We start from the raw sequence: 23695 nt of genomic DNA, 5'->3' as shown, positions 1-23695 counted from the left end.
AATGATTTGGTATTGAAGCTGAAGAAAAAAATAACACACTGAGGGATAAGACATCAGACATTGAAATGAAGAGAAAGAGAAGAAATGCACAAGATTACACGAGTACAGTGCGGTGGGTCTGAGGGATAATGGGGGTAGATAATTAGTTTAGCAATCTAGCGGCAGAAGAGACAAGGAGGGTTCCATTAGGTAAATTGGTGGTAATAATCAAGGTCCTGGTTTTCTTGCCGTCCCGCAGCTTGCCTCAGTTAGACCCACAGGACCCATTTATCTTCACTGATTAGAGCTAAATAGGCTCCCAAGGCTGCCCAGTTAGCAGATCAATACCAGCGCTAATAACACACACACAGACATTAGCCTTGATACTTAATACAAAACAAAATGGGTGGGGGGGTGGGGGGCAGGTGAAAAAAGCTTCATTATACAACCCCCCCCCAAAAAAAAAAAAATCATGCCCATATGACGTAAGTTGTGTACCTAGGTATTCTTTTTGTTTGTTTTTATTGTTTGACTTTTCTTTTGCAGTGGCAAAACAAGGCAGTAATTAACTTTACACAATTAAATTAAGCATTCACAAATGAAATAAAAGAATGAAAAACAAAATAACCGAATTAGACAAATACCAATGTTGAAAATTTTCAGTCCTATAACAGACAACGGAATGAAAATGAAGACAAATGGAGTTGGCATTTAAAACATCTGGGGCATGGATCAGTTCCATTTGATGCGAACACTGCCAGACTTTTTAGGGTTTGATGGAAAGGAAATCAAACCCAGTTCTCTAATAAATATCCAGCTTGTTTTACTCTGCGACACCAGCAGAGAAGCCCACTGAGTGAATGCTGAAGCGAATACACTGAATTTTACATTTTTGTAAGTGAGTGACTTTCCTGAAGCATAACACATAAAATGAATGACAGGACATGAGACGGACCTCTGCTCTCTCAGAACCTCTTTTCTAATGAAGCAATTTGTTTTACAGACCAAAAAGGGGCATTCATTACCAACTGGTTTTGAGTCATGAGCTGATCTTGTAAAACATCCACCATTTAATCCTTTCCCTGTCCTTCTTGCTTGACCGCCGACACCTAAATTCTTCCTCCTCTTACCTTAAAAGTGCTGATCATACTTCTCTAACCATCTACCTCTTGTGTCTCTTTTGCACATAAATCAATTTGCTCCTTAGATGCAAATTACACTTACCATTGTGCAGAGGCGAGGAGCGCTGAGTGCCAGGTCAACCATGGCCGGCAGCACAACCTCAAACAGGTGTTGTACCTCACAATGCTCAAGACACTGAAAGAGGAACAACAGACAGAGGGGAGAGGTGGATATCAGAGCAAGTGTGGAAAAACAACAATTTGACTCAACAGTTACTACATCTCAGAATAAAAATACCAAAACACTAACTAAGCTAAGACTCTATGCACTTTTTTTTTTTTATAACATTTGATTTCAGTTGTCAAATTGTAAAACCAACCCCATAGTAAAGTGAATAAATACACAGAACAAATCATGATTTTTTTCCTTTTTAGGGATGTTTTCTTCTTCAGCTACACAGACATCATGATATGCCATAAACTGTCATGCAATAAATGCAATAAATTGTCTTGCAATTTATTGCAGAATCGCTAAATGGCAACAGAGACAACATATCAAGACAGTGTTGTAGACAGTGTTCATGAGTTACTTCGTGATTCCCCAACATCAAATAGTATTTCAAAATGAAACATCTCTGCTGAGTAAATATTGTAACATTGGATTTTGTCAATATTAGCCAACAGAAAAGGCAACATGGAATAGCAGTCTGTTGGATCATCTCCTTTGAAAAATGAAAAATCGAAGAAAATAAAATGAATGAGGTCACAACCGAGGAAAAGAAGCAAACAACCCCGGGTTTAGAAAACCACATCCTCTGAACATCATAGAGCAGTGGTTCCCAACCTTTTTTGGCTCGTGACCCCATTTTAACATCACAAATTTCTGGCGACCCCAGACAAAATTAAATTAATTTGTTTTAGATCATGTAATAGTTTGCTATACTATGTTGCAAATAAAGGCTAATTTTAGATGACATTTAGTCTATATAATGTATATTATCATGGACAGAGGCAGAAAAGCCAGGTGTAGATTACTGCACAAAGTGAGAATTTGATTTTCCTTGGTCAGGATATGTACAGTCAGTCCAGCTTGGATTTACAAGGCTGACAATTAATACTGAACAAACAAGAACTCAAACTATGAATTATGAAAGAGCTGCAGCATCTGAAACTGACCACAATTAACATTTGAAAGATAAACAGTACCACAGTTTCAGCTTCACTGTTTGTCATGTCTTTTATGTATTGTGATTGTCTCTCGATACTCACCATACATTTTTTATTAGTACTTTTTTTATTTTTACTTTTTTATCAATTACTAGAAATTCCTCATTTGAGCCACTGCTTGTTTTGTCTGTTCTGGGCTTTTTACATAAAAGAATAATAAGTAAATACTCCAGCACAGTAAACAGCTGTGCTTCTATAAATGTATTCAGTGCAGATTTTAAAATCTGTATTGGAAAAGATTTATGGGAGAATTAAAAAAAAAAAAATAATAATAATAATAATAATAATTTCCAAGTTTTTTGGCTAACTTGAGGTGGCTTTGCCATTTTTCACAAAACAGTATATGCACCAAGAAGAAACAGAAACCTTTTTTTTTTTTTATCAATTCTGACAGCGAATATTTACCTCATGCAACTGATCATCAGTATTAGCCATAATCTCATTGTCAGCTAGTGCAACAACATAATCATAAAATACCTACAATTTAAAGATCCAGTTTTAGAGGATTTAGGGTAATCTGACAGCAGAAATAGGAAAAAATAAAGTTAACCTCTGTTGTTTGGTGAGATTTGGTAACACATATACAAAGGTGAATGTAAAACATGCATGAATTAAAGCTGACTTACAGTTTCTAAATGAGCTTCCTGTATTTTTTCCATTGATAACCAAGCAAGTTGAGACTAATTAAATTCATGATTTGTAATTGTAATACTACCCACATTAATCATAATATGACTTCACCAAATTATTCCACCCCACTCAACAGATATGAATAACTCAATATATAGCAAAAAACAATTGCGACAACAGTTCTTTTCAGATGATTATAGATTAATAAACAAATAATTACGAATATTAGATCCAATTTCTGTAATGATTCATTTATTCATTTTCTGAATGGCTTAATCCTCAAGAGGGTTGTGAGGGTACTAGAGTCTATCCCAGTTAACACTGGGGGAAGGTGGGTGGACGTGTGGCCAGTTCATTACAGGGCAATATCTGTAATTAGATCATCCTAAATCTTACACATTGCAAAATATATTATGGCTGCTGATGCCTAAAGGAGAAAACTAAAAAATAAAATCAGCATTGGGTTTCTCTGCTACAGTATGTTTATCTAATGCCTAGCAAATCCAAAAAGACTAAACATTTTCACATCCTTTTCGTGTTTAATGAATACTAGAAGGCTTTAACTTTTGTTGGTTTGATTCTAGGATTTTAAAAGAAACTCTTAAAACATACAAGAAGTAACCTGCTTCTACTTCTGCAATGATTAAAATCATGGCTTGAGCTGTTGGGGTTACGGCCTTATATAGGTAACCAATATCAACAGAAAAAACACTCATATCCAAGGAAAGGACCCAGAACTTTATTGTTGTTATAAAGGTCAACTTCCACTCCCCAGATATTAAATAAATAACCCCAGCATTGTGCTACATTTCAGTCCCATATGAAAAAATTAAAAGAAAAACTGCAGAGTTGCTCACGGCACCAAATCTGGTTTAGAATAAACTACCATCAATCAGCAATGGGGTTCACCTCAGCTATAACACCAATACTTCAGCCTATAGCTTAGCTCAGCAACCATCTGCAATTCCCTTCAAAATAAACACACAGTTATTCCATCATAGACTCAGATTTACAACGCAATCACTTATGAGTGTATTGGCTTCGAATGTTGCCATCATCAATCACATGCCTTATTCTATCAAGGTAAACCAGAGGAAGCTCGGCCTGATTAAATGGACCTTCGAGGGCAAAAATGCAAATGGCCAATTGTGGGAAGAGAGGATGGGCGGCTTGATTTTAAACAGGAAGTCTTTGGTTGGTGATTTGTCCAGGGGGGCATTTATATGGTTGCAGAGCAGGTCTGACTAAAAGCTGTCAGAAGTAATGAGCTGGCAGACACCATAAAGTACTCCTAAGGGACTAATAGATGCTGGATGGTGCTGTGGCTGGTTGAGGGTAGAAAGATGATTCTGCAGACTTCCTTGAGCTAAAGCAGGCAGCACATAGGTCGGGCTCCACACACAAACGCATCTCACAGCAGAATACAGTTTAACAGGGTCAGATCGGATTTGCTGCTGCATACTAATGATCCATTATCCTGTGATCTCTCATACTGTCTGGTCTTCAGAGGAAATGTTCACTCCTAAGCTGCTGAACCTGCTGAAAGCATGCAAAAGATAGTGGAAAGTTGGAGCAAAATGTGCTTGTTTGTCTGGCTGCTAAATGGACATATACTCCAGTGAAGCAGCAGATGTACTTACTCTAGCGCTGGTTTTGTGCTCAGCTTTCAGACATTCATCAGAAAGTGACACAGTGACAGTTCCATTTGGCAGGGGAGACATACTAAGACAATTTATGGACAAGCCCTAATTTGGCAAACTCTTTTTTTCCCCCCTACAGCTATTACACATGGAACTAAGTGTCAATCACTGGCCCAGGGGGCAATGTACCTCTTGACAATTACCCCGGTGCTGCACAAATTTTTGCTCCAGATTTAATTAGGTGTTGTTGGCTGTGGAGTGCGGCAATTAGGATTTCAACTCGACTAAATAGCAACAGAACAGGGCAAAAACTTTGGTCAGAGAATACATCAAATCAAATTGGACCAGAATAAATTGAAGCCAGTTGTATTTAACTATTCATTATTTTGGTTGCCCCCCTTGAGGAACGCAAAGGTGTATGTGATTCGACACTATATTAGAAAATGTATAAAAGAAAGTTGAAAGCTCACTCTGGATTACAGTGCAGTCCATGTATGTAGTGTTAATTATTCATCTTTGAATGGTTTGAGTGATACCTTTATTTGTCTTTATCCACATCTATCGACATTAACTATTTCAACTCTGCACATATAGTAAACGTTTTGGTCAAAAATGCACAAGAATTATACACTTAGCACCATTAAAAATTCACGGGTCAGAATAATATGTATATTTGGAGATATATTAAATTAACTGGTTTGGGGTTACCTTTATATCAAAAGAGGGAAGCATTGGTCATTAGAGAATGAATTGTGGACAAATTGTGATCAACTTAACACGTTTATTCAGTGCGCTGAATACAGGTACTCTGATGACAATACCCTGCAGCCAGTGTGGCCGAGGGTAAAAATTATACAAATGTCGCAGTTTTCCGGCACACATCAGTGAGGGCAGGAACATTTACCCAGAAATGTAGTTCTTTTGTTTTCGGATTAAGAAGGACAGTACACACCTTGAACTACAACCCCCATGAAGCATTGCTCTAACAACTGACGAAAAGGACATGAGACGGAGACATGATACCAGCATAACTCCTTCGCACTTGTGCTAATGGATGCATATTTCTCTTCGCACAGTATGATTTTTAGTAGCAAACGCAACGGAAATTGTCACATTGTACAGCCTTGTGTCCTGAGGGATCCGATCACTCAGACGACTGATTGTACTGCAATGACAGCGCAGACAGTGAGCGACTTCACCACGGCTCAGACCTGCTCATAACATGCCAGTGGCATGTTCGCTCTGTTGTATCATGAGTCGTGGCATTTTGAGCTGGCAAAAACACTATGGTGTTTTCTTTGCTGCCTTTATATAGACTACTGACCACACCTTAAGTTACCAGTCAAGCGTGACTCTGTACAAGAGATTCGACTCAATGTCTGACATTAAGGGTTTAGTCCAAACGCTGACGTCGTGCATGTTGAGAATGAAAAAAATACAGCTGCTAACTGTGTTACGGATCTCGTGAGCAACATATGCAAAATAGGCACCTGAGCAAATCATTTTCTGGAAGGTACACCACATGTTTGGACAGTGTGTTTTTAATGGCGCTAAGTATATTTTAAAAAGGCATCTTCATAGGATAAAGTTCCTTTTTTATAACTACCCATATATGAGACTGGTACTATTTAAAGTGACTTTGCTCTTCTCTGGTTGTACTCTGCCCTCCCTTGTACAACGCCTCAGCAACAAAACATATAAAAAGGGAAAATACCATGCTCGGGGCAGTGAGTAAGTGGTCACTCAAGAGTTGCTGACGCAAAAGGGTACACTTTCAGGAAGGGTGACTTGGTTGCTGGCAGTACTTAGCATCTTTATAGATTTAAAGTGCTCCATTTAATTAAATTGGATTAAGCTATAAAAATGCCCAGACGGCTATTGATCTAGTGAGTGCTCTGCCTTACACTGAGAAATTATTTCAGGGAGGAGGGGGAAAAAAAAGACCATCTTGGGCAAGATCTGTATTTAGCTGTGTAATCAGTGATGGGAGCCGACACATAGTTGGTTCAGATCAGACTGGATCATGATAAGTATGAAATGCATTCGCTTCACTATAATAGTTCCATTAGAATAATTACGTTGTTCATTTTGGCTCTTGCTAAATCATTGAAACAGAAACAGCCTGAGAGAATCTTATAACACACCATACTCTTCAACTAAATGTAAATAACCCAATTAGGCTTATAGCTTCAATTGATTTGTTAATGACTATGTGGCAGTAATATAGTCAGAAAATGCAGTACTCCAAGAAAATGAGCTGCCATCAGACGGACAGCTACTGTAATGCCAGCAAGGTTTAGTAATGTTGATAGTGTTTAATCTGAAACTTTAAAACCATATGGTCGATGAGCATCACCCCACATAAGAAAACCTTCCTTTAACAACAGGTATGTAATTATTGTCCGTAACTGTCAAAAGATAAAGGGTAAGGAAAGAGGCAGAAAGAAAAGAAAAGCATTCCCCTGGTTCACCTGCAACAGCTGCTGCCACTACGCTCTGAGCCCATCTGTCCTAACTGTGTGATACACGTTTATTCCTGTGAGACTCACAGGTAGTGGGAGGGGAGGACGCACACCGATGAGTTTGCAGCCACACAGACAAGAGACAGCTCCCTTAACTGTAAAGACTCTAACTGGGTATCAGTCTAGAGAAACTTTAGACGTCTTAGGACATAATTAATGATGGTGAGGTTAGGCAACACTGTCAGTGTGTACAAGGAAAGGCTCCAACTGTCTGAACTGTTAATGCACTCAATGGGCTGTGTTTCTGTCACCAAGTGGTAAAATCTAAACCCTTTGAGATTTGCCACACAAAGAATTTCATTCAGCAAAGACAGTCTTCTACTTGATTAAATAACATCATAAAAAAGAAAAAAAGGCAATATTCTGTTTATCTTTAACAACAGCTGTGCCTTCTAACTGTTCCAATTGAAGTTTACACACAAAACTTTAATGGTGACTTTAGGGTAATTAATTAGGGATGCACCAAATGAGAAACTCTGAGTTTATATCAACTGATATTTAAAATAACAATTTCGCCGATAGCTGATGTCCAGTGTCGATACCAACATTATTTTATATTTGTTTATTTTATTTTTTTTGTTGTTCATATCCTTTTATTGTCTTTCAAAACCTATATGAATAAACAAAACTTCAATTGTGCAAATTTGTGAAAAACCTTAAATATACATTGTGCAAAATGGTAAAATGGAACCATATTTGCCGCCATCAATACTGATTATCAGCTCTGATTTATACCTGTGTATTTCTATTAATAATGGAGTTATAATGGATAATAATAATAATAATAATAATAATAATAATAATAATAATAATAATTATGAGTAAGAATGGATGAATGCACACCTTGAACAGTAGTTAGTTTTTTTTTAGCTTTAATTAGTAATTAACTTATTCTCTCATTATTTTGGGGATCAGTCAAATGCAGCTTACCTCTGTGCAAAGAAGGTTCAGGGCAGTGAAGTCCCATTTCTTTGCATGGGCTGTGTTGTATCTCAATATTGCATCCTAAAAAAATTAGGAGGTGTTAATTCATAGTGACATATTTACATACAAGACACCATATGATGGTCAATGCATAGGTTATTCAGTAAAATCATACTGGATCTACCAAGTAAGATATGGCTTTACAAGAAACTGTGCTGCAAACTCTGCCACCTTGTGGCTGTTTATGGAATTAGGTTTGAGGACCCACTGTGACAGTTCAATAGGATACAAGATACAGAAATGCACACATATCTAGAACTTGCTTTCACTTGTCTGCATTTAACAAACAAAATCTGAAAATCCAATCTTTTGCTTTCATTTTTAATCATCTATCAATAAGTTTGTAACCCCCCCCCCCAAAAAAAAAACAATGATTTTTAGAGATGGGTGTAAAAACTTGACACAAAAATAAGTGAGATTTTCCATATTAATCCATTTTAGTGTGAAGTGTTTCTGTGTGGATACATTCGTGCAGATCCAGGCCTGTCTGGTTCACTCACCCTCACATCCAGAGAACTTTTGAACCCTCCCTGCAAGGCAGTGTGGATCAGCTCCCACCGACTCTGGACTCCACCTCCATCCTTCATGACACAACAAACGAAACACTGACTGTACGCTGTTCCACGGGCAACACTAGCAGTCTACACAAAGATGTTTGCATCAAATGGCAATCTACCTCACTCCTCTAAAGCTACAGTAATATACCTCAGTCTCCATAGGAAACAGATTCTTCTCAGAGCAGGGCATCTTTACGGACACATCATCCCACATGTCCTTGAACTTGGAGGGGTATGGGACAGGAACCTCTCCCTCTTTGAGGAGATCTGTCTGTAGCAGGGAAACAAAACAGCACAGGGGATATCAATATGTCTTTACAGATTACTGGTGTTAGTAGAACATTAAGGATTAAATGACCTGTTTTCCCCATTACTGTTAATGATGTCTGAACAAAGGAGATTGTGTGATGACTGCATGCATTTAAAAAGTCAAAATAAGCTACGTTTTAAATGAATGATGCCTCATGTTGTGGCTACTGAGCAAAAATGTCTAAAGCTAAGTTTAAGAAAAAATATACTTTTAACAAGTGATTTGTTTGAAGTGCAACATTATTTACAAAGATATAGGAAATGCTTATTCTCCATGGCAGAGGGGCTGATGGGAGTACTAGCTCCACTGCTAGGCTGACAGCATTCCTGTGGGACTACTATGGCAGGACAACATCTGATGGGAGCTTTACTGACAAGAGACCCTAAGGGGATAGGTGGTGGATTCTGTTTCCCTTTTCCTCACTCCAAGTGTCAGCCACTTTACTTTAGATTCTGTAAACTAACTGACTTTTACTCATCTCCTTTATTCATTATGGAATTACAAATAGCCTTAAGACAAGACTCATCACACCTGCAGGTACTCTCTTTTTTCACTGCAACAGCCTTGACAGTGAGACATACAGAAAAAAAACAAAAAAAACAAGTGGTTATTGACTCACCCTTATTGTGACAGTGTGGTTAGGCACTGCCTTCAGGTGAGACAGAGGAGGAGCACATTGAGGCATTCTGTTAAGCTCATCTATGGGTGTTCCCATCCAACCTTTTTCCATATTATGCAATGCAAATGAGATACTAGACAGGACAAAAGCAGGATGAGTCAACAGTGCACTTCTATCTAAATTTGATTTACATAAGACCAACATAGCACCAAAAGTAGACTCATGTACCTTTCTAAAGTTGCACCTGCTTGGCTTCCAATTAAGACCTGACTTGCATCAGATGATCCACTGTACTCGGCTATTTCAGCATCCTCAGTTCCCACAGCAACCTGATGGACCCTGTCTTTGGCTAAGCTTCTACAGTCAGAGTCTCTGACAAACTGCTGTGATTCCATGACTTGAGCCTTTGCAAACCCAGAGTCGTCCGAAAAAGTGCCATCATCACAATCCCGGTCTGCAGGTTTGGAGAGGGTTTTGCAGACTGGGCTGTCAGGACTTAGCATCTCCACATCACTTGGTGTGTTTACGCCCTTTAAGGGGCTATTACTAAGACAGATGGTGAGTTTTGGATTTGGTGTTTGGGCAGCAACACAGGTTGTTTTCACAGGGTGGGGACCAGGTGAACTAGGCCTCTTTGATTTCTGCCCATTAGAACAATGTGTTTGAGTTACGTTACTTTTGCTGCAGGCAAGACTAGATTCATCCAACCTAGTTACAGACCCACAGTCCATGGAGTTCTGAGAGGCTACCTCATCTTGTGGATTGTCTGTTATCACACAGTCTTTTCTAGAGTTAGTTCCAGAGTCAAAGAATTCATCTTTTCTATCTGTAAAGTCTGATTTTGGACCATCATTCTGTACATCTGGCTTGTCGTCAGCAGTCACACTACAAAAAACAAACACATTGAGGAAATGTCTTATTAGCAGGCCAAACTCACATTTTATCATCTTTCAAAATAAGCAAAGCTTTATGAGCTTTGCTTTATGAACTTTTAAGTAAACATATTACTTACAATCATTGATGCAAACAAAAATTACACATCATCCAACATAACATTTGATCGCCTTACCTTTTCTGAGAATCCATCCCTTCATCCATCTTTGACAGGTCACAGAAGATGGATCAACAAAGGTTGCTGAAGAAATAGAAAAGTCCAAATGAAATGTTTATTATTAGCCCCATGCCTTAGATAAATCCATCCATTACCCCTACATAGCTCCATTGTTAATGTGATAATTTTTCCTCTGAAAGCGAAACTTAAGCTCTTTGTAGATTTTGGATCTAGTCTACTTTCTCAAATCTGAAGCTGTTTGTAGGGCTGCTGAATCGTAGCCAAAAGCTGTCAGTCCAAATGGTTTCAGGTTTCAGCTTAGCCTGACCCGTATCTGTTTGAGTGTCTAACAAGCTTTTGTACAAGTAAACAGAAGCCACAGCATCCCACTGAAATGCTTCTCCTAGAGATATGTTCACAAACAACGATATAATAAGCTAGCTAGCTTAATAATCGTTAATAAAAAATTACTTTGGGCATTGACGTCACGTTTTTGCCAACAAATAATTAGTCCAGTTATAGGTTATATGTTGGTTATTGTAATGGCTTAACGTCTGTATAGTACGTTGACTCTAAAAAGTGTAGCAGTACTGAAAATATAAGTAATTTAGAAGCTAGCATTGATTGTTGAATATAGACCCGTTAGCGCTTGTTCGCTAGCTCCGATGCTTTCAGAAAACGAAAATTAATCAGACCAAGCTAATAGCACTGCCCCTATTACAACGAACACGAAAGACACTTACAATCATGGCCCTCTTTGTGTAAAATCTCTGGGCGAATGGATTACATATTTATTTAATTTTATATACAACTATTTCTCCAAAGACCACACAACACAGCAAATGTAATCGTCTAGTTATTGGTATACTTTCATTTCGTTGTAGCCGCTGCACTTTGACGGCAGGAACAGCCGCGGCCAATCAGATCATTTTATTTAAGAAAGAAGGCGGGATTAGACCCTGGTGTCCTGGCAACAGTGTCGTAAAGGTGTTCGTTGTCGTGCTTCACTTAAAGAGACACATCTGTATTATGACGACAGTCTGGCATTACAAAGGGTTTTTACTGAAATACTAAGCACAAAAACTGGCCCTTGACATGCTTATTTTCAATTGGATATCCCAGCTCTAGCTGATCATGATGTAACAGAGAAAAAACTCCAAAGAAAAAAAAAAAATCTTAAATTTTTCATGTTTTTTTTCATGTTATAGTTTTCAATATTCTTTTTTTTTTTTTTTTTTGGTATTTTTTTTGTATTATGCCTTATAGACGCAACCTTAAAACACAAACACACACCATTTGTATGTAACAAGTTTATTATAATATGAAACTCTTGACATGAAAGATGTTTTTCTTTTTTATATTTTTTAATCTATACAAGACATATATAATACTGAGTGCAAACCAAGCAGACAGATGTGATTATGGGAAGAGACTATTACTCAGAAATATGACAAGTAGGAAAAGTTACTGCATTTTTTGGGAGTGGTGGGGTAATAACAGTGTCAAGGACTAGCAAACACAGCACTAGACAGGCAGCTTTGTTGCAGTACTCCTCAGGAGAAAGGCTTCACAATCTTCATTGAGATGTAATTCTGTGGAGACAAGAACACATTTCAGGCTTATTATTGAATTTTTTCAGTTAAAATCATGTGAGGCAATGAACACAAGATTTTAAGACAATTAACTTCTCATGAAGAGTTGGAGGGAATAGGGAATAATTTTTCATTGAGAAATGATCAGAAAAACTTTTAATTACGGGTAGAGAGTAGAAGAGGATCCCAAGGAACAGGATCACCAGCAGAAGAAGGATCCCAATGATAAAGATCCATTTGAATCGCCGCCACACAATGAACTTCATGGTCTTGCAAGGGTTTGTAAACCAGAAGAATGATGTGTCAGGACGGCTGGGAAGTAAAGGCAGACAATGATAGCATAATGTCAGTTCTTGGCTAACTTGGCATTTTATACTTACAAGTTCATATATGAATGCATTTACTTTCATTAACAAGTTCTTACTTGGGTGGCTCCAGTTTGGGATTCATGTTGGGTTCATCTCTGCCTTTCCCAGCAGGTCTCTCCTCCATTTCTTTCTCCTCCACTATTTCCAGTGTCATCTCTACTTTCCCCTATAAAAATGTAGAAACGCTGTTATGGGCAGAAACTAGATAACTAAGAAGTAAAACTAGGACTGTGCTGTGGACATGAATGTACCCCAAGCACATGTTTCCCATCCTGCTCGATGGCACATGGCCACCAGCCTCGTACAGACTTTTGGGAGAACAATGAGTTGGGTGGCGGATGTTTGGAGGGATATGAGGTTGACACTCCTGGAAGCATCTTCAGACTGCACTTTTCTGGAGTTTTAGCAGGAGGTATCAGATTAAGTAGATCCAGCTCAACTGAACCTATGCCAGAAAAGTGGAGGGAAGGTCAGTACCTGTATAGTGTATTAGGATGACCCTTAGATTAAATTAATTAAATTAATTCTGTTTTACCCAGATAGTCATCCAAGGAGAATTTGTCATTGTCCCATATCTGGATGATTAGCTTGGGTGGAATCCTGAATTCTGTTTTGTCCAGATTCCAAAAGTGTTCCTGTAACAAAGAAAAAAATAACATTCAGAGTATATCCTGACATTATATAATTAAGCACAAACTGATATTATACACGTCATTGTAGGCTCCAGCTTTAAAGTTTTACTCACTTTTCTCGAGACAACACAGAGTTGCTCTGCAGGCAAATAGTCAAACCCAAAGATGAACCTCCAGTTGAAATTTCCATCACCATCCAGGGACCTGTAGTGGACATCCGTCTTCTGCTTGTTTTCTTCCATGCCTGGCATCCATCTGCAAAACGTGATAATGTTACATTTCGATTAGGCATAGGAATATACTGTAAACTTTTTACATATTTAAGTAAAATTCAGTCTGTTGAGAGTGTTGAGATTGGCTGACTGGTTTCTAGAATGCAAGACAAAGGTGAGTGTAACAGGCAGGTTAAGTATTAACCCTTTAACATAGATGTCACTCATGTTCTCTCCTGTGATGCTTGTTTCATCCAGAGTAACATCTGTTGTGTTCCAAATGATGGCCCGCAGGAAGTACCTGTTAACAAATATACTGTTACATACAAATCTATCCTTTCATGAATAGGAGGTTAAAAGGAAATTTGTCATGTGTCTCTTACTTCTTGGCTTTGCGTGGCGTGACATCAAATGGATGCCCTGGCAAGCCAAGGCTTTTAGGGAATATGTCCACCCACATTTGAATTTTTCCCTATATTTGTGGGAAAAGAATGTTTCTTTCAAAGACAGCTTTCATACAGGGACATAAATGCATTTATTTCTCATAACATGTATTGTTTTAGTGTAGCTATTTTAACCTGGGAAAGGTTGGGTTGATGAGAGCTGCACAGAGTCCTGGTTTCCACATGCTCTGGTACTAAACCCTGGTTTCTGAGGACATGCAGGGCCAGCCTCTCTCTGGCTGGGCCCAGGTGTGGATGAATCACTGCATTTGTTTCTGTAAAAAACAAAGATGAGAGGATATGACATGTCAGAGAGAATGCTAGAATTAAAGACATTACAAGGTGGGGAAGCAAAATTTACAATATTTTGAGGCAGGGATTGAAAGACAGTGTATGACCAATTAGTTTATTGAAAGTCATGAGAATTTATTTGCCACAAGAAAATTTACAGAATAGGAAATGTTTTTATTCTATGTGTCCTCCTTCTTTCTCAATAACTGCCTTCACACGCTTCCTGAAACTTGCGCAAGTGTTCCTCAAATATTCAGGTGACAACTTCTCCAATTCTTCTTTAATAGTATCTTCCAGACTTTCTTGAAATAGTTTTGCTCATAGTCATTCTCTTCTTTACATTATAAACAGTCTTTATGGACACTCCAACTATTTTTGAAATCTCCTTTGGTGTGACGAGTGCATTCAGCAAATCACACACTCTTTGACGTTTGCTTTCCTGATTACTCATATGGGCAAAAGTTTCTGAAAAGGTATGGATAATAGTGTTAGGTATGATTATGACATCAATATATGTTTGGTTTCAAAACAATTGACGTAGTGCCTGCGGAGAAAAAACAACTAAATGTTCATTGTAAATTTTGCTTCCCCAACCTGTAACTGTGAACAAATCGCAAGAATACTATATTGATTAGAAATTAAAACATTGTACAAATACCATGTATTAATTAAAAACTCAATGACCTCGTTACAAATCATGAGAACCATATCTCCTTGATGATCTATGAATATGCAAACATTGTTCTTTTCAGAGGTAGACTCCTGAGTGCCACATGTTTCCTGTTCTCCTTAGGTCTGTTTTCAGAGTATGTGCACTGTTGGTTTCAGAATTCAGTGATGCACTTGTAAAAGTTGCAAAGTAGATCACAATTAGATCCAATTATTTGTTAATTCACAAATATTGATAGTAAATTCACATAGAGTTTACTGTACACAGATGTAATTCTATATACATTTACAATTCAGTTCAGTTCAGTTCTGTTTATTTTGAATATGCAACAGAACAAATAAAATAATCTTACTTTAGTCACTAGAAATAAAACAGATTACAAGAAAACATGAAAACTTATACAAATACATGAAAACAAAGGATGACTTCATTCGCATATTCTAAAAGGAGTGGGAGGGAGTGAAATTTATTTAATACCACCCCTTCTCCACACAACAATGAACATCTATAGTAAAACAAACAACCAAAAAAACTGCTAAGTTTTTGAGAGGAGGGGGACTTTCATGTTAAAGATTCTGTGAAGTAAACTAAAAGTGAGTGAAAGAAATAACCGTGGCACAAAAGAAACGGGACACTAGGCAGTTACATATAATGACTTTACCAAAATCTTGCAGGTTGTATTGTTTTCCAGAGAAGGACAGTGAGCTGCCGTCTCCCTCTATACGTGGAGGAGGGACACCTCTCACTTTGGCAAAATTCTGGAGGATCTGAGAAGGTTTCAGCTGGTCTCTCCACTGATTGATCCCTGTGCTGTAAGAAAAGGGCAAAACATGGAGATTTAAAATTTCATTCATCTTTAAAAGAGTGATATTTTGCTCTGTTTCAAAATGGAATTATGCATTTAAAACATTTCCCTGTAGTCTGCAGAACCTGTACATGTTATACTGAATTCTTTATTAATTGAACTCTACACGTCCATCTTCAGCCCTATTTTAGAGTAATGACACCAGAAAGGTCGTTTTGAGTGCTGGCCCTTTAAATGCAAATGAGCCACTTCAGGCCCCACCCCCTCGAGGTTGTTGAATGTGCTGCTCTGTCCCATTCAACTAACAACTGAACATTTTAGGTAATCGGGTCGAAGTTTGGACATATTTTCAGTATGGACTACAACCGCTGCTGCTGACAAACAATTATGGCGTACTCAGAGAAATGTTTGTCAAAAGTCTTGACCTTATATCTGCAAATTTTGTGACATAACTAGTTATAGACATAACAAATTAAGCAGGAATTGAAACGGGTTGTAGAAATCCACTTGATTCTTGCCAAAACGAATATAACGATAGCTTTGCAGCACCTGGAGGGTTCGAATTCAAACTTTATGAACTATTAGGGTCCACAAATAGACAAATAAATCTACCAAAGACTAATAAAAGTGGGTTTTGCAAAATATGACCCCTTTAATCTTAGCTATGAACCAGTACTGTTTTTTCTGTAAGAAGCTAACCCCCCCGATTACTAAAGATGTGTGATTTGCAGGTTATTTTATTTAAAAAAAAAAAAAAAAGACAAAAAAACTAAAATGAAAACAAAACTGAAAACAAAAACTAAAAACTACAATGAACAATGCAACTGACACAGCTAAAATGATTTCATCTTACTATTTCCAGTATTTATTAATGAAGTCTTTCCTCAAAATAAAACAAATAACAACAAACATGAACCAAACTAAAATAAAAAATAAAGCCATTTATGCACTTGTAAAAGTAACAAAAGTCAATCTGAACAAATTAAAAAAACTACTACTAAACTAATGAAAACATCAAAACTATTTACTCTCAGCATTTGCATGAAGTACACGATATATAAAAGTATGCATACTCACACGCAGTATGTCTGTGGGAGGCCACAGCAGGGCCTGAAATGGGACAGAAGTCTGTTTTCCAGATCAATGACCGTCTCACCCACTTTTTCATCTCTGCTCAGTAAGTCGTAGTCGTAAACAGCGATCTTCAGATCCTTGTCCTGAGGCAGGAAGCAGGACAGCTCAAACATCCTGGACAAAGACAGAAGACATCATACAGTATATTTGCTGCTCATCTTCTCCAATAAACTCAAAACAGGTCCTTATAATCAGCCTGTTTACATGTACACTAATACTCCAATCATTATCCAATTTCTGGAGTTGTCAGATTATTCAGGTGATCATGTAAACAGGATAATCTGATATGTTTCATCAGATAACAGCAGTAATCTGATTATGAGAAATCAGATTAACACACTTAGAGTTCTCCCCAATACCACAATGTCTTCCTGCATGTATACAGGTTAATCTGATTTATTTCGTTCTTTTACGTCTGCACATGTGTAAACACAATTAAAATCATAGAGAACGGAAGTGACGTAGTCAAACGTGAGCGGATGACAACAGGAAGTTTAAATTTATTGTCACTATGTACATATGTACTCTGAAAGAAATCTGATAATGGACTGGAGCGTCTAAACCAGGGTTTTTCAATTATCACATTTCTTAAGTGCATGTAAATGCGTTAGATCTGATTATTACAATTATTCAATTATCAGACTTTTATGGTCATGTAAACAGGCTCAGTGTGTACAGGTAAATAAAGTACTTCATCTCACCTCCCAAACTCTGGATTGAGTGTGTTGGGTTTGTAGTGATCCCTGTCGTCCACTGTTTTTCTGCCCAGAGTAATCTTAATGTATGGATCACACTGGAATATGAATGTGAAAAATATGACACAAAAAGGATTAATTATGAGTATGTAAAGTAAATATTAACTGTGCATGTCCTCATGTCTGAATAAGAACATACAGCTACTAAACCTGAGTAGGATATTTGTGCTATTGTAATTTAACACTCACCATGCCATTTGCATCCTTAGGCTGCAGATCAATACAGCGCACCACATAAATTCTGACAAGGCACTCCTGAGGTCCACTTTCAGGAAGCTCTCTGAACTGACGCGGTGGAGCTGCCACTCCTGGATCATCAGGAAGTGGATAAATCCTAAATGAGCCCTGGACAGCAAGAAACAAGACCATTAGTTAACGTTGACACCGCTTCTGCCTGAAAGCAGTCCTAAAAACCTAAAAATTAAATATGAGAGAAAACATGATATATGACTTTGTAGTGGTTTTCAGAAGTAATCACTGAGGAAGAAAGTCCCAAAATATACAACATGTAATCCCATTTGATTTGTGAAGTGAAGCTCCAGAATGATCTCATCTCCAGACTGTATATAGTTCAGTAGACAGACTGCATAAATAGAGCCTACTGTTTACTGCAGCATGTTAGCCATCAGTGTTTCAGTCAGTGGCATAAACACAGTAGCTCCAACTATGCTCAGTCAACTTACTTGAAGTTCTGAAAATACCCACCAGAGGGCAGACAAAGGCCATCAAACTTTACACTACAACAACAATCCAAGACAAATGGTTCAGGTGCAGTGCAATGCCTGTCATTCTCTAAAAATCTGCAGATTGTTCTTTACCTTGAACTCTCCCACCACTGAAGGATCATCCTCTTCATCCTCATTCTTTCCTCGCTGAAGTTTGAAAGTGCTGCAGAAATCGGTGAGGCCCTGAAACTGGTCAACTTCCTCTATTTCACAGTCGTACACCTGAAAAACCACATAATGCACTATCATAGAAGCAGAAAGTTCATATCGCACACTTCTGTTCCCTTTAATGTTGGTAATAATAACAGAAGCAGATTTAATCAATCAGCTAATGAGCATTATCTGCTAAAATAAAGAAAGGTGACATTTGGCTTTACAAAGGCAGTTTGGCAGGATTATGAATGTTTCACATGTCACACCGTTTTTCACGTTTTCACAAGTCCTATTTTTGTATTTTTCCTGTTTTGAGACTTGACTTTATTGTCTTCATACAATAAACTGCAATAATTACAAATCTTGAATATATAAAATTATAAAAATATTATAAAGAACAGAATAACTTAAAAGTCACAGTAATTTTTTTTTTATTTTATGTTTTAACCGAGTTACTTTTAAAACAGTGTTAGTCCTACATAAGGCTATGTTAGTTAGACTACCTAGTAATCTGCAAAAAATTATCAAAATGAGAGATGAAGGCTATAATCTAAGGGGAGAACATAACTTCATTTACCCAACGGCCCACACAACTCTGAACGGTATGTGCATTTCTGTATGTGGGATCAAGTTATGGAATAAACTTGATGATACTTTAAAGTCGTGTAAGAATACACTGCTATTTAAAAGACAACAGAAACAAATGTTAATTGGCTCATACAAATGCACTGAGTAATTAGACCACTTTCATATTTTGGCATGTGTAATGGGAGATATTGTTAATGGGTTTATATGTAGTGTGGGGCTTACATATTTTACCCTGTATAGTTTAGTCTCTATTTGTTTCTGTTTATTTCTGGCAGAATGGTTGTGCAACGGTGATAGAACCAATATAAAGGTGCTATGACTAGTTATTCCTTGTTCTCTAATTTAATGTGATAAATAGCCAATGAAGGAAATATATTTACCTTTGCCAAGGACAGCTGAGGTTATGTTTTCATTTGGGTTTGTTTGTCTGTCTGTTAGCAAGATAACTCAAAACGCTATGGATGGATTTTCAGGAAATTTTCAGGAAATGTTGATACTGGTACAAGGAACAACTGATTAAATTTTGGAGGTCTGTGCTCTCCGAGTGCTTTTCTAGTTGGTCATGATTCTCACACTGAAAGTAATCAAGGGTGCAGGACTAGATAAGCCCTTGCTTCTTTTTGCCCTTTCTCAAACTGTGTTTAATGTAATCATATGTACACTTATGTTAAACTTATTGTATTTCGTTACTTTTTCTGTGATTAATGACTGTTGATGGGTGCATATGTAATTGACTTCTTGATTTTATTGGGGTTTTTTTGTTGTTTTTTTCTTTTTTACTTCAAAGTTTGAGACAAAGAAAAAATAAATGAAAAACAATAGGAGGAATTTATAGTTTTCTGTTATTTTTACAGTTGTCATTGGCTAGGCAGCACATTATGAAAACCAACACAAACACTGGCACAGAGTGAATCAGAGGCTGTGTTTTGGAAACGTCTATAACATGTTCATACCTGCAAAGTGTTGTATCCTTTTTTGAGGTAAGGCCCACACTTCTCCTGTTGTCCAACAGAGGCGAAGAACTTACTCCACCAGTCTACTGCTTCGTCCTCCTGCACATTTGCAAGGTATAAGGCACTTTTTCTGTTTTTTTGCAAATAATATGTACTTATCTGTATGTGAAAAGAGAAACATCTCACCTTTTCTGCTTGACGCTACAAAGTAGGAAGCAAGTACAGTGAGTTTATCTCATATTTCCCATCTCATATTTATAAAATGAAGATACTTAACAAAATAAAATCATCTGATCATATATGTTCCTTTACCTCTGTGTTGACAATGGGTCTTTCTTCAATGTCTATGATAATGTCTCCCTGGGCAGCAGCTATCATCGCCACTGAAAAGGTAAGTGAAGGTTAGAGGAAATCCCTATTAAAGTAGCTGGATGTGTCTGAATGAAAAAAATGCAGGAGTACCTCTAGCAGACATTACTTGAGCGTTGACACGGTACGGATCACAGCGGAACTCCTCCAAGCAGTCAATGGTGCACTGACCTACCACAGGTTTCCTACCAAAGGGTCGATGGTCGATTACCTTCAGCACAATGGGAGGGGTGTACATCTCCTCTTTGGGCAGGAGCTACAACAACAGTATCCATTAAAAGATGACATGAAAGATATGGATGATGACTTAACCCTGTAAAGCCTGAACCATTAAATCATTGACAGAAAATTCCAGTTCCTTGAAACTGGAGCCTTGATTGGTCCTTCTGAACAACCCCTTTTTTTTTTTTTCAAACATCAATTTCCATGTATGAATTTAAATTTTGTATCATATTTGGTACATTGGGTCTCAGTGCTCAAATATTATTATTTTTGAACAAACAAAAGCATAATATAACACAAGTATATCTAACAAATTGGTAATTCCTTTTCAAAATTGGCAAAGTTCTGCCTCCTGATAATTTTGTAGTGTCACTGGAAACACCTCGTCAACGAATTCCTCCCCCTTGGTGGATTATTCATCTATTGCATGTATCTAATTGTATACATCAAGTTTTTCAAGAAAAAAAAATTAAGCTAATCATGTAGGGTTTCAAAACTCATGTATCAAATATGATATGTTTGGCATTATAGGGTTAAATATATGAATGTATCAGCAGGACCATTGTATGAACATGTTCTACAGAGTCAGTACCACTTTGAGCATCAGCACAGATCCAGGAAAGTTGGGGTTCTTTTTGAAGTTCTTGATGACAGCGGTCTGAACAACTTCACCACCACATTCCACAATCAAACTAGGAGAGGAAACTGTGGCCAGCTGGTAGGTCTTCATGTTCCGTAAACCCCAGGTCAAGACCTAGGATGATCCAAACACATAAACACATGTACAAAGCAAACCAGCCAGAGCAAACTGAGGAAGTAACAATGTTTTGGCAGGAGTTAATCAGTAAGTAAAAGGGAGAAATAGGTGAAAAAATGGAAACACAACAGAGATATCAGGGTTGGGCTGGTCTTGTCTGATCATGTATCAAGACAGTTTCACTATGTACCTCAATCGCAGTAAGCTGCACTACAGGCCTGATGCCCTGGGGAACCATGTAGAGCATCTCTCCTCGCCGTGATGGGAGTAGGGGCAGATCCTCGTCACCTACCTGAAAGGCAAAGCTCAGTGTGATCTCCTTAATAAACAGAGCGATAGGAAATATCAGATATAACTACTGACATGTAACAGTGTTGTGTATTTAAATGTCAAAATAAATGTAACATCTGTTACATTTAGTGAAAAAAATATGCGATTAAATCAAAAACTACCATTAACCAAAGTTGTGGATTGCAAAGACATTCATTCCCTGTAAAAGCTGTTGGAGTTTTATATTTTTTGATCATGCATGACTTTCTTTTTTTGGCCAATTTCCAAACAACAGCAGTCAGAGAAGTCAACAGGACAAATGTTAGTGCAATACAGAGTGTGGGATGGTTTACAAGGAGCTGTCTCTGTACTCCCTCTAGACAGACTCCATTGATTTTGGCTGGTTGTCTCTGCAGTTTCTGGGTCACACATGATGCCCTGGGCTCTCTGTTATTATTGGCCCAATGATTAGTGTTGATTCTCTGAAAATCTGACAAATCCCTATTGCACTGTAAATGAGTGGACAGTTTTATGACTCATCTCTGATGTATAGTAAAGAAGGTCTAGAAAACCTTCCTCTTACTTCAAATTGTTTTATCCAGACATGAGGTATACAGTGCGTTCCTTATCACCTGTACATTTGTCTTTGTTATTTTTGTTAGTGGATAGTGGATTTAATTTGATTCTGATTTGAATTGATAAAGCACTTTGTGACTCTGTCTGTGAAAAGTGCTCTATAAATAAAATTTACTTTACTTTACTTTACTTTAGTGTTTTTTTATATGTCAGTACAGATACAAATTACCAGTGATATGTGGTGTTGGGGTGGGGCGTTCTTCAGTTGATTGATGGCATTGCATAACGCAATTTTCATTCTATCTCACCACTCCCAGAAAGAGGCCTGAAGTAGACCACATTTGGACCATTCTTTGACTGCCATGAGGCCCAGAGGAACCCCACTAACTCACCCCCATGTATGTGTGTTATGTACATCAATGTATATCAATTGCACATAGTGTGTTTTGGGGAAGTGTAATGTTGGTTAATGTAATATGTGTTGTGTTGTCAGAACAAGGCATATGTAAAAGTCCAATAAAAACATCTAAAGATTAGCTGGTTTTCTTAATGTGGTGTCGTTGCCTTGGTGGAGCCATAAACTGGTCCACAATCACAACAAAAGAGGGTGGTCATGTTGTCAAACAGCAAACTCTGTTACTACAATAATATCAACAATGTTTTTCTTCACAACGTCAGTAATTAATGTTGAGAAGTGTTTATTCTGCCTCTTCACAATATGTTTTGTGGACTTCCAAGCTTAAAGATTAAATGAGTTTAAACCACCTGTTAGAAAAGTAATCAAATGTGCCAAGTTATATTGTCACAGGTTCACATCACAGGTTTTCCATGGACTAAATCTGAACCTGCTGCTGTGGTCCTGCCCCTCTCCTGCCTTCATTGTCATCACTCACTTATCCATATTGTTGTGATAGTGTTTATCATATAGTTCCATAGATGGTAGAGGTTTCTGTTATTTGTACTAATTGTTGTAGTAGCAGTATATCCACTGTTAACACTTGTTATGTAGCAGTAGTATTTACAGTTATGGACGTTTGCTCTGGTTTTTAGTAATTATATTAACACCAGCTGATCTACTTTTGACAGTTCTAGTTCAGTTATCTGTAATCAATTGCATCCATGTGTCTCCTCCTATGTCCCCCCCTTCTCTCCCAGTCGCTCTCTCTCACTATTTTTCTCCTCTTTTACCCTCTCTCTTTAACCCCAACTGGTCCTGTCAGACGTCCATCCTCCAGGAGTCAGGGTGTGCTCCAGGTTTATGCCTGTTAAAAGAAGGTTTTTCGTCGCCACCACAAGTCACAAGTGTTTGCTCCTGGAGGATTCTGTTGGGTTTCTGTAAATTGGCTTAGAGTCTGGTTTCGACTGACTCGATATGTAAAGTGTCATGAGATAACTTTTGTTATGATTTGGTGCCATATAAATAAAATTTGATTGATTAATTGATTGATATTGTTTTGATTATGTCATTCAGATAGTTATATTGCTTATTAACTTCAACGAGTAACCAGTAATCTGTAAACATTTCAAATGTAACCTGAAG

General features: G+C 37.6%; 2 protein-coding genes across 3 annotated transcripts in view; both read right to left on the bottom strand.

Annotated features, from left to right (window-relative positions):
* Nucleotides 1–11536, bottom strand: part of parga (poly (ADP-ribose) glycohydrolase a) — a 35237-nt gene extending 23701 nt beyond the window's left edge. Inside the window, exons 1-8 of the mRNA XM_030156225.1 lie at nucleotides 11384–11536; nucleotides 10659–10724; nucleotides 9818–10474; nucleotides 9590–9722; nucleotides 8809–8931; nucleotides 8604–8684; nucleotides 8050–8124; nucleotides 1204–1296 (exon numbers count right to left, since the gene is read on the bottom strand). Of these exons, the coding sequence (XP_030012085.1) occupies nucleotides 1204–1296; nucleotides 8050–8124; nucleotides 8604–8684; nucleotides 8809–8931; nucleotides 9590–9722; nucleotides 9818–10474; nucleotides 10659–10687 (1191 nt within the window). The 5' untranslated portion in view covers nucleotides 10688–10724; nucleotides 11384–11536. The remainder of the gene's footprint in view (nucleotides 1–1203; nucleotides 1297–8049; nucleotides 8125–8603; nucleotides 8685–8808; nucleotides 8932–9589; nucleotides 9723–9817; nucleotides 10475–10658; nucleotides 10725–11383) is intronic.
* A 399-nt stretch (nucleotides 11537–11935) lies between these two features.
* myofl (myoferlin like) overlaps nucleotides 11936–23695 on the bottom strand; it is a 36349-nt gene continuing 24589 nt past the window's right edge. For both annotated transcript variants that reach the window (XM_030156220.1, XM_030156221.1), the window contains 20 exons: nucleotides 21500–21601; nucleotides 21145–21306; nucleotides 20424–20586; nucleotides 20274–20344; nucleotides 20148–20162; nucleotides 19962–20060; nucleotides 18361–18489; nucleotides 17732–17887; nucleotides 17489–17580; nucleotides 16731–16901; nucleotides 15510–15658; nucleotides 14023–14162; nucleotides 13828–13916; nucleotides 13650–13745; nucleotides 13346–13487; nucleotides 13136–13235; nucleotides 12852–13045; nucleotides 12657–12766; nucleotides 12397–12544; nucleotides 11936–12232 (listed from right to left, as the gene is read on the bottom strand). In XM_030156220.1, the coding sequence (XP_030012080.1) occupies nucleotides 12194–12232; nucleotides 12397–12544; nucleotides 12657–12766; nucleotides 12852–13045; nucleotides 13136–13235; nucleotides 13346–13487; nucleotides 13650–13745; nucleotides 13828–13916; nucleotides 14023–14162; nucleotides 15510–15658; nucleotides 16731–16901; nucleotides 17489–17580; nucleotides 17732–17887; nucleotides 18361–18489; nucleotides 19962–20060; nucleotides 20148–20162; nucleotides 20274–20344; nucleotides 20424–20586; nucleotides 21145–21306; nucleotides 21500–21601 (2367 nt within the window). In that variant the 3' untranslated portion in view covers nucleotides 11936–12193. The remainder of the gene's footprint in view (nucleotides 12233–12396; nucleotides 12545–12656; nucleotides 12767–12851; nucleotides 13046–13135; nucleotides 13236–13345; nucleotides 13488–13649; nucleotides 13746–13827; nucleotides 13917–14022; nucleotides 14163–15509; nucleotides 15659–16730; nucleotides 16902–17488; nucleotides 17581–17731; nucleotides 17888–18360; nucleotides 18490–19961; nucleotides 20061–20147; nucleotides 20163–20273; nucleotides 20345–20423; nucleotides 20587–21144; nucleotides 21307–21499; nucleotides 21602–23695) is intronic.

Source organism: Sphaeramia orbicularis, chromosome 15 (assembly GCF_902148855.1).
Source record: "Sphaeramia orbicularis chromosome 15, fSphaOr1.1, whole genome shotgun sequence".
Lineage (NCBI taxonomy): Eukaryota > Metazoa > Chordata > Actinopteri > Kurtiformes > Apogonidae > Sphaeramia > Sphaeramia orbicularis.
The sequence above is the reverse complement of the archived record's forward strand: the minus strand, read 5'-3'. Positions and strand labels throughout refer to the sequence as shown.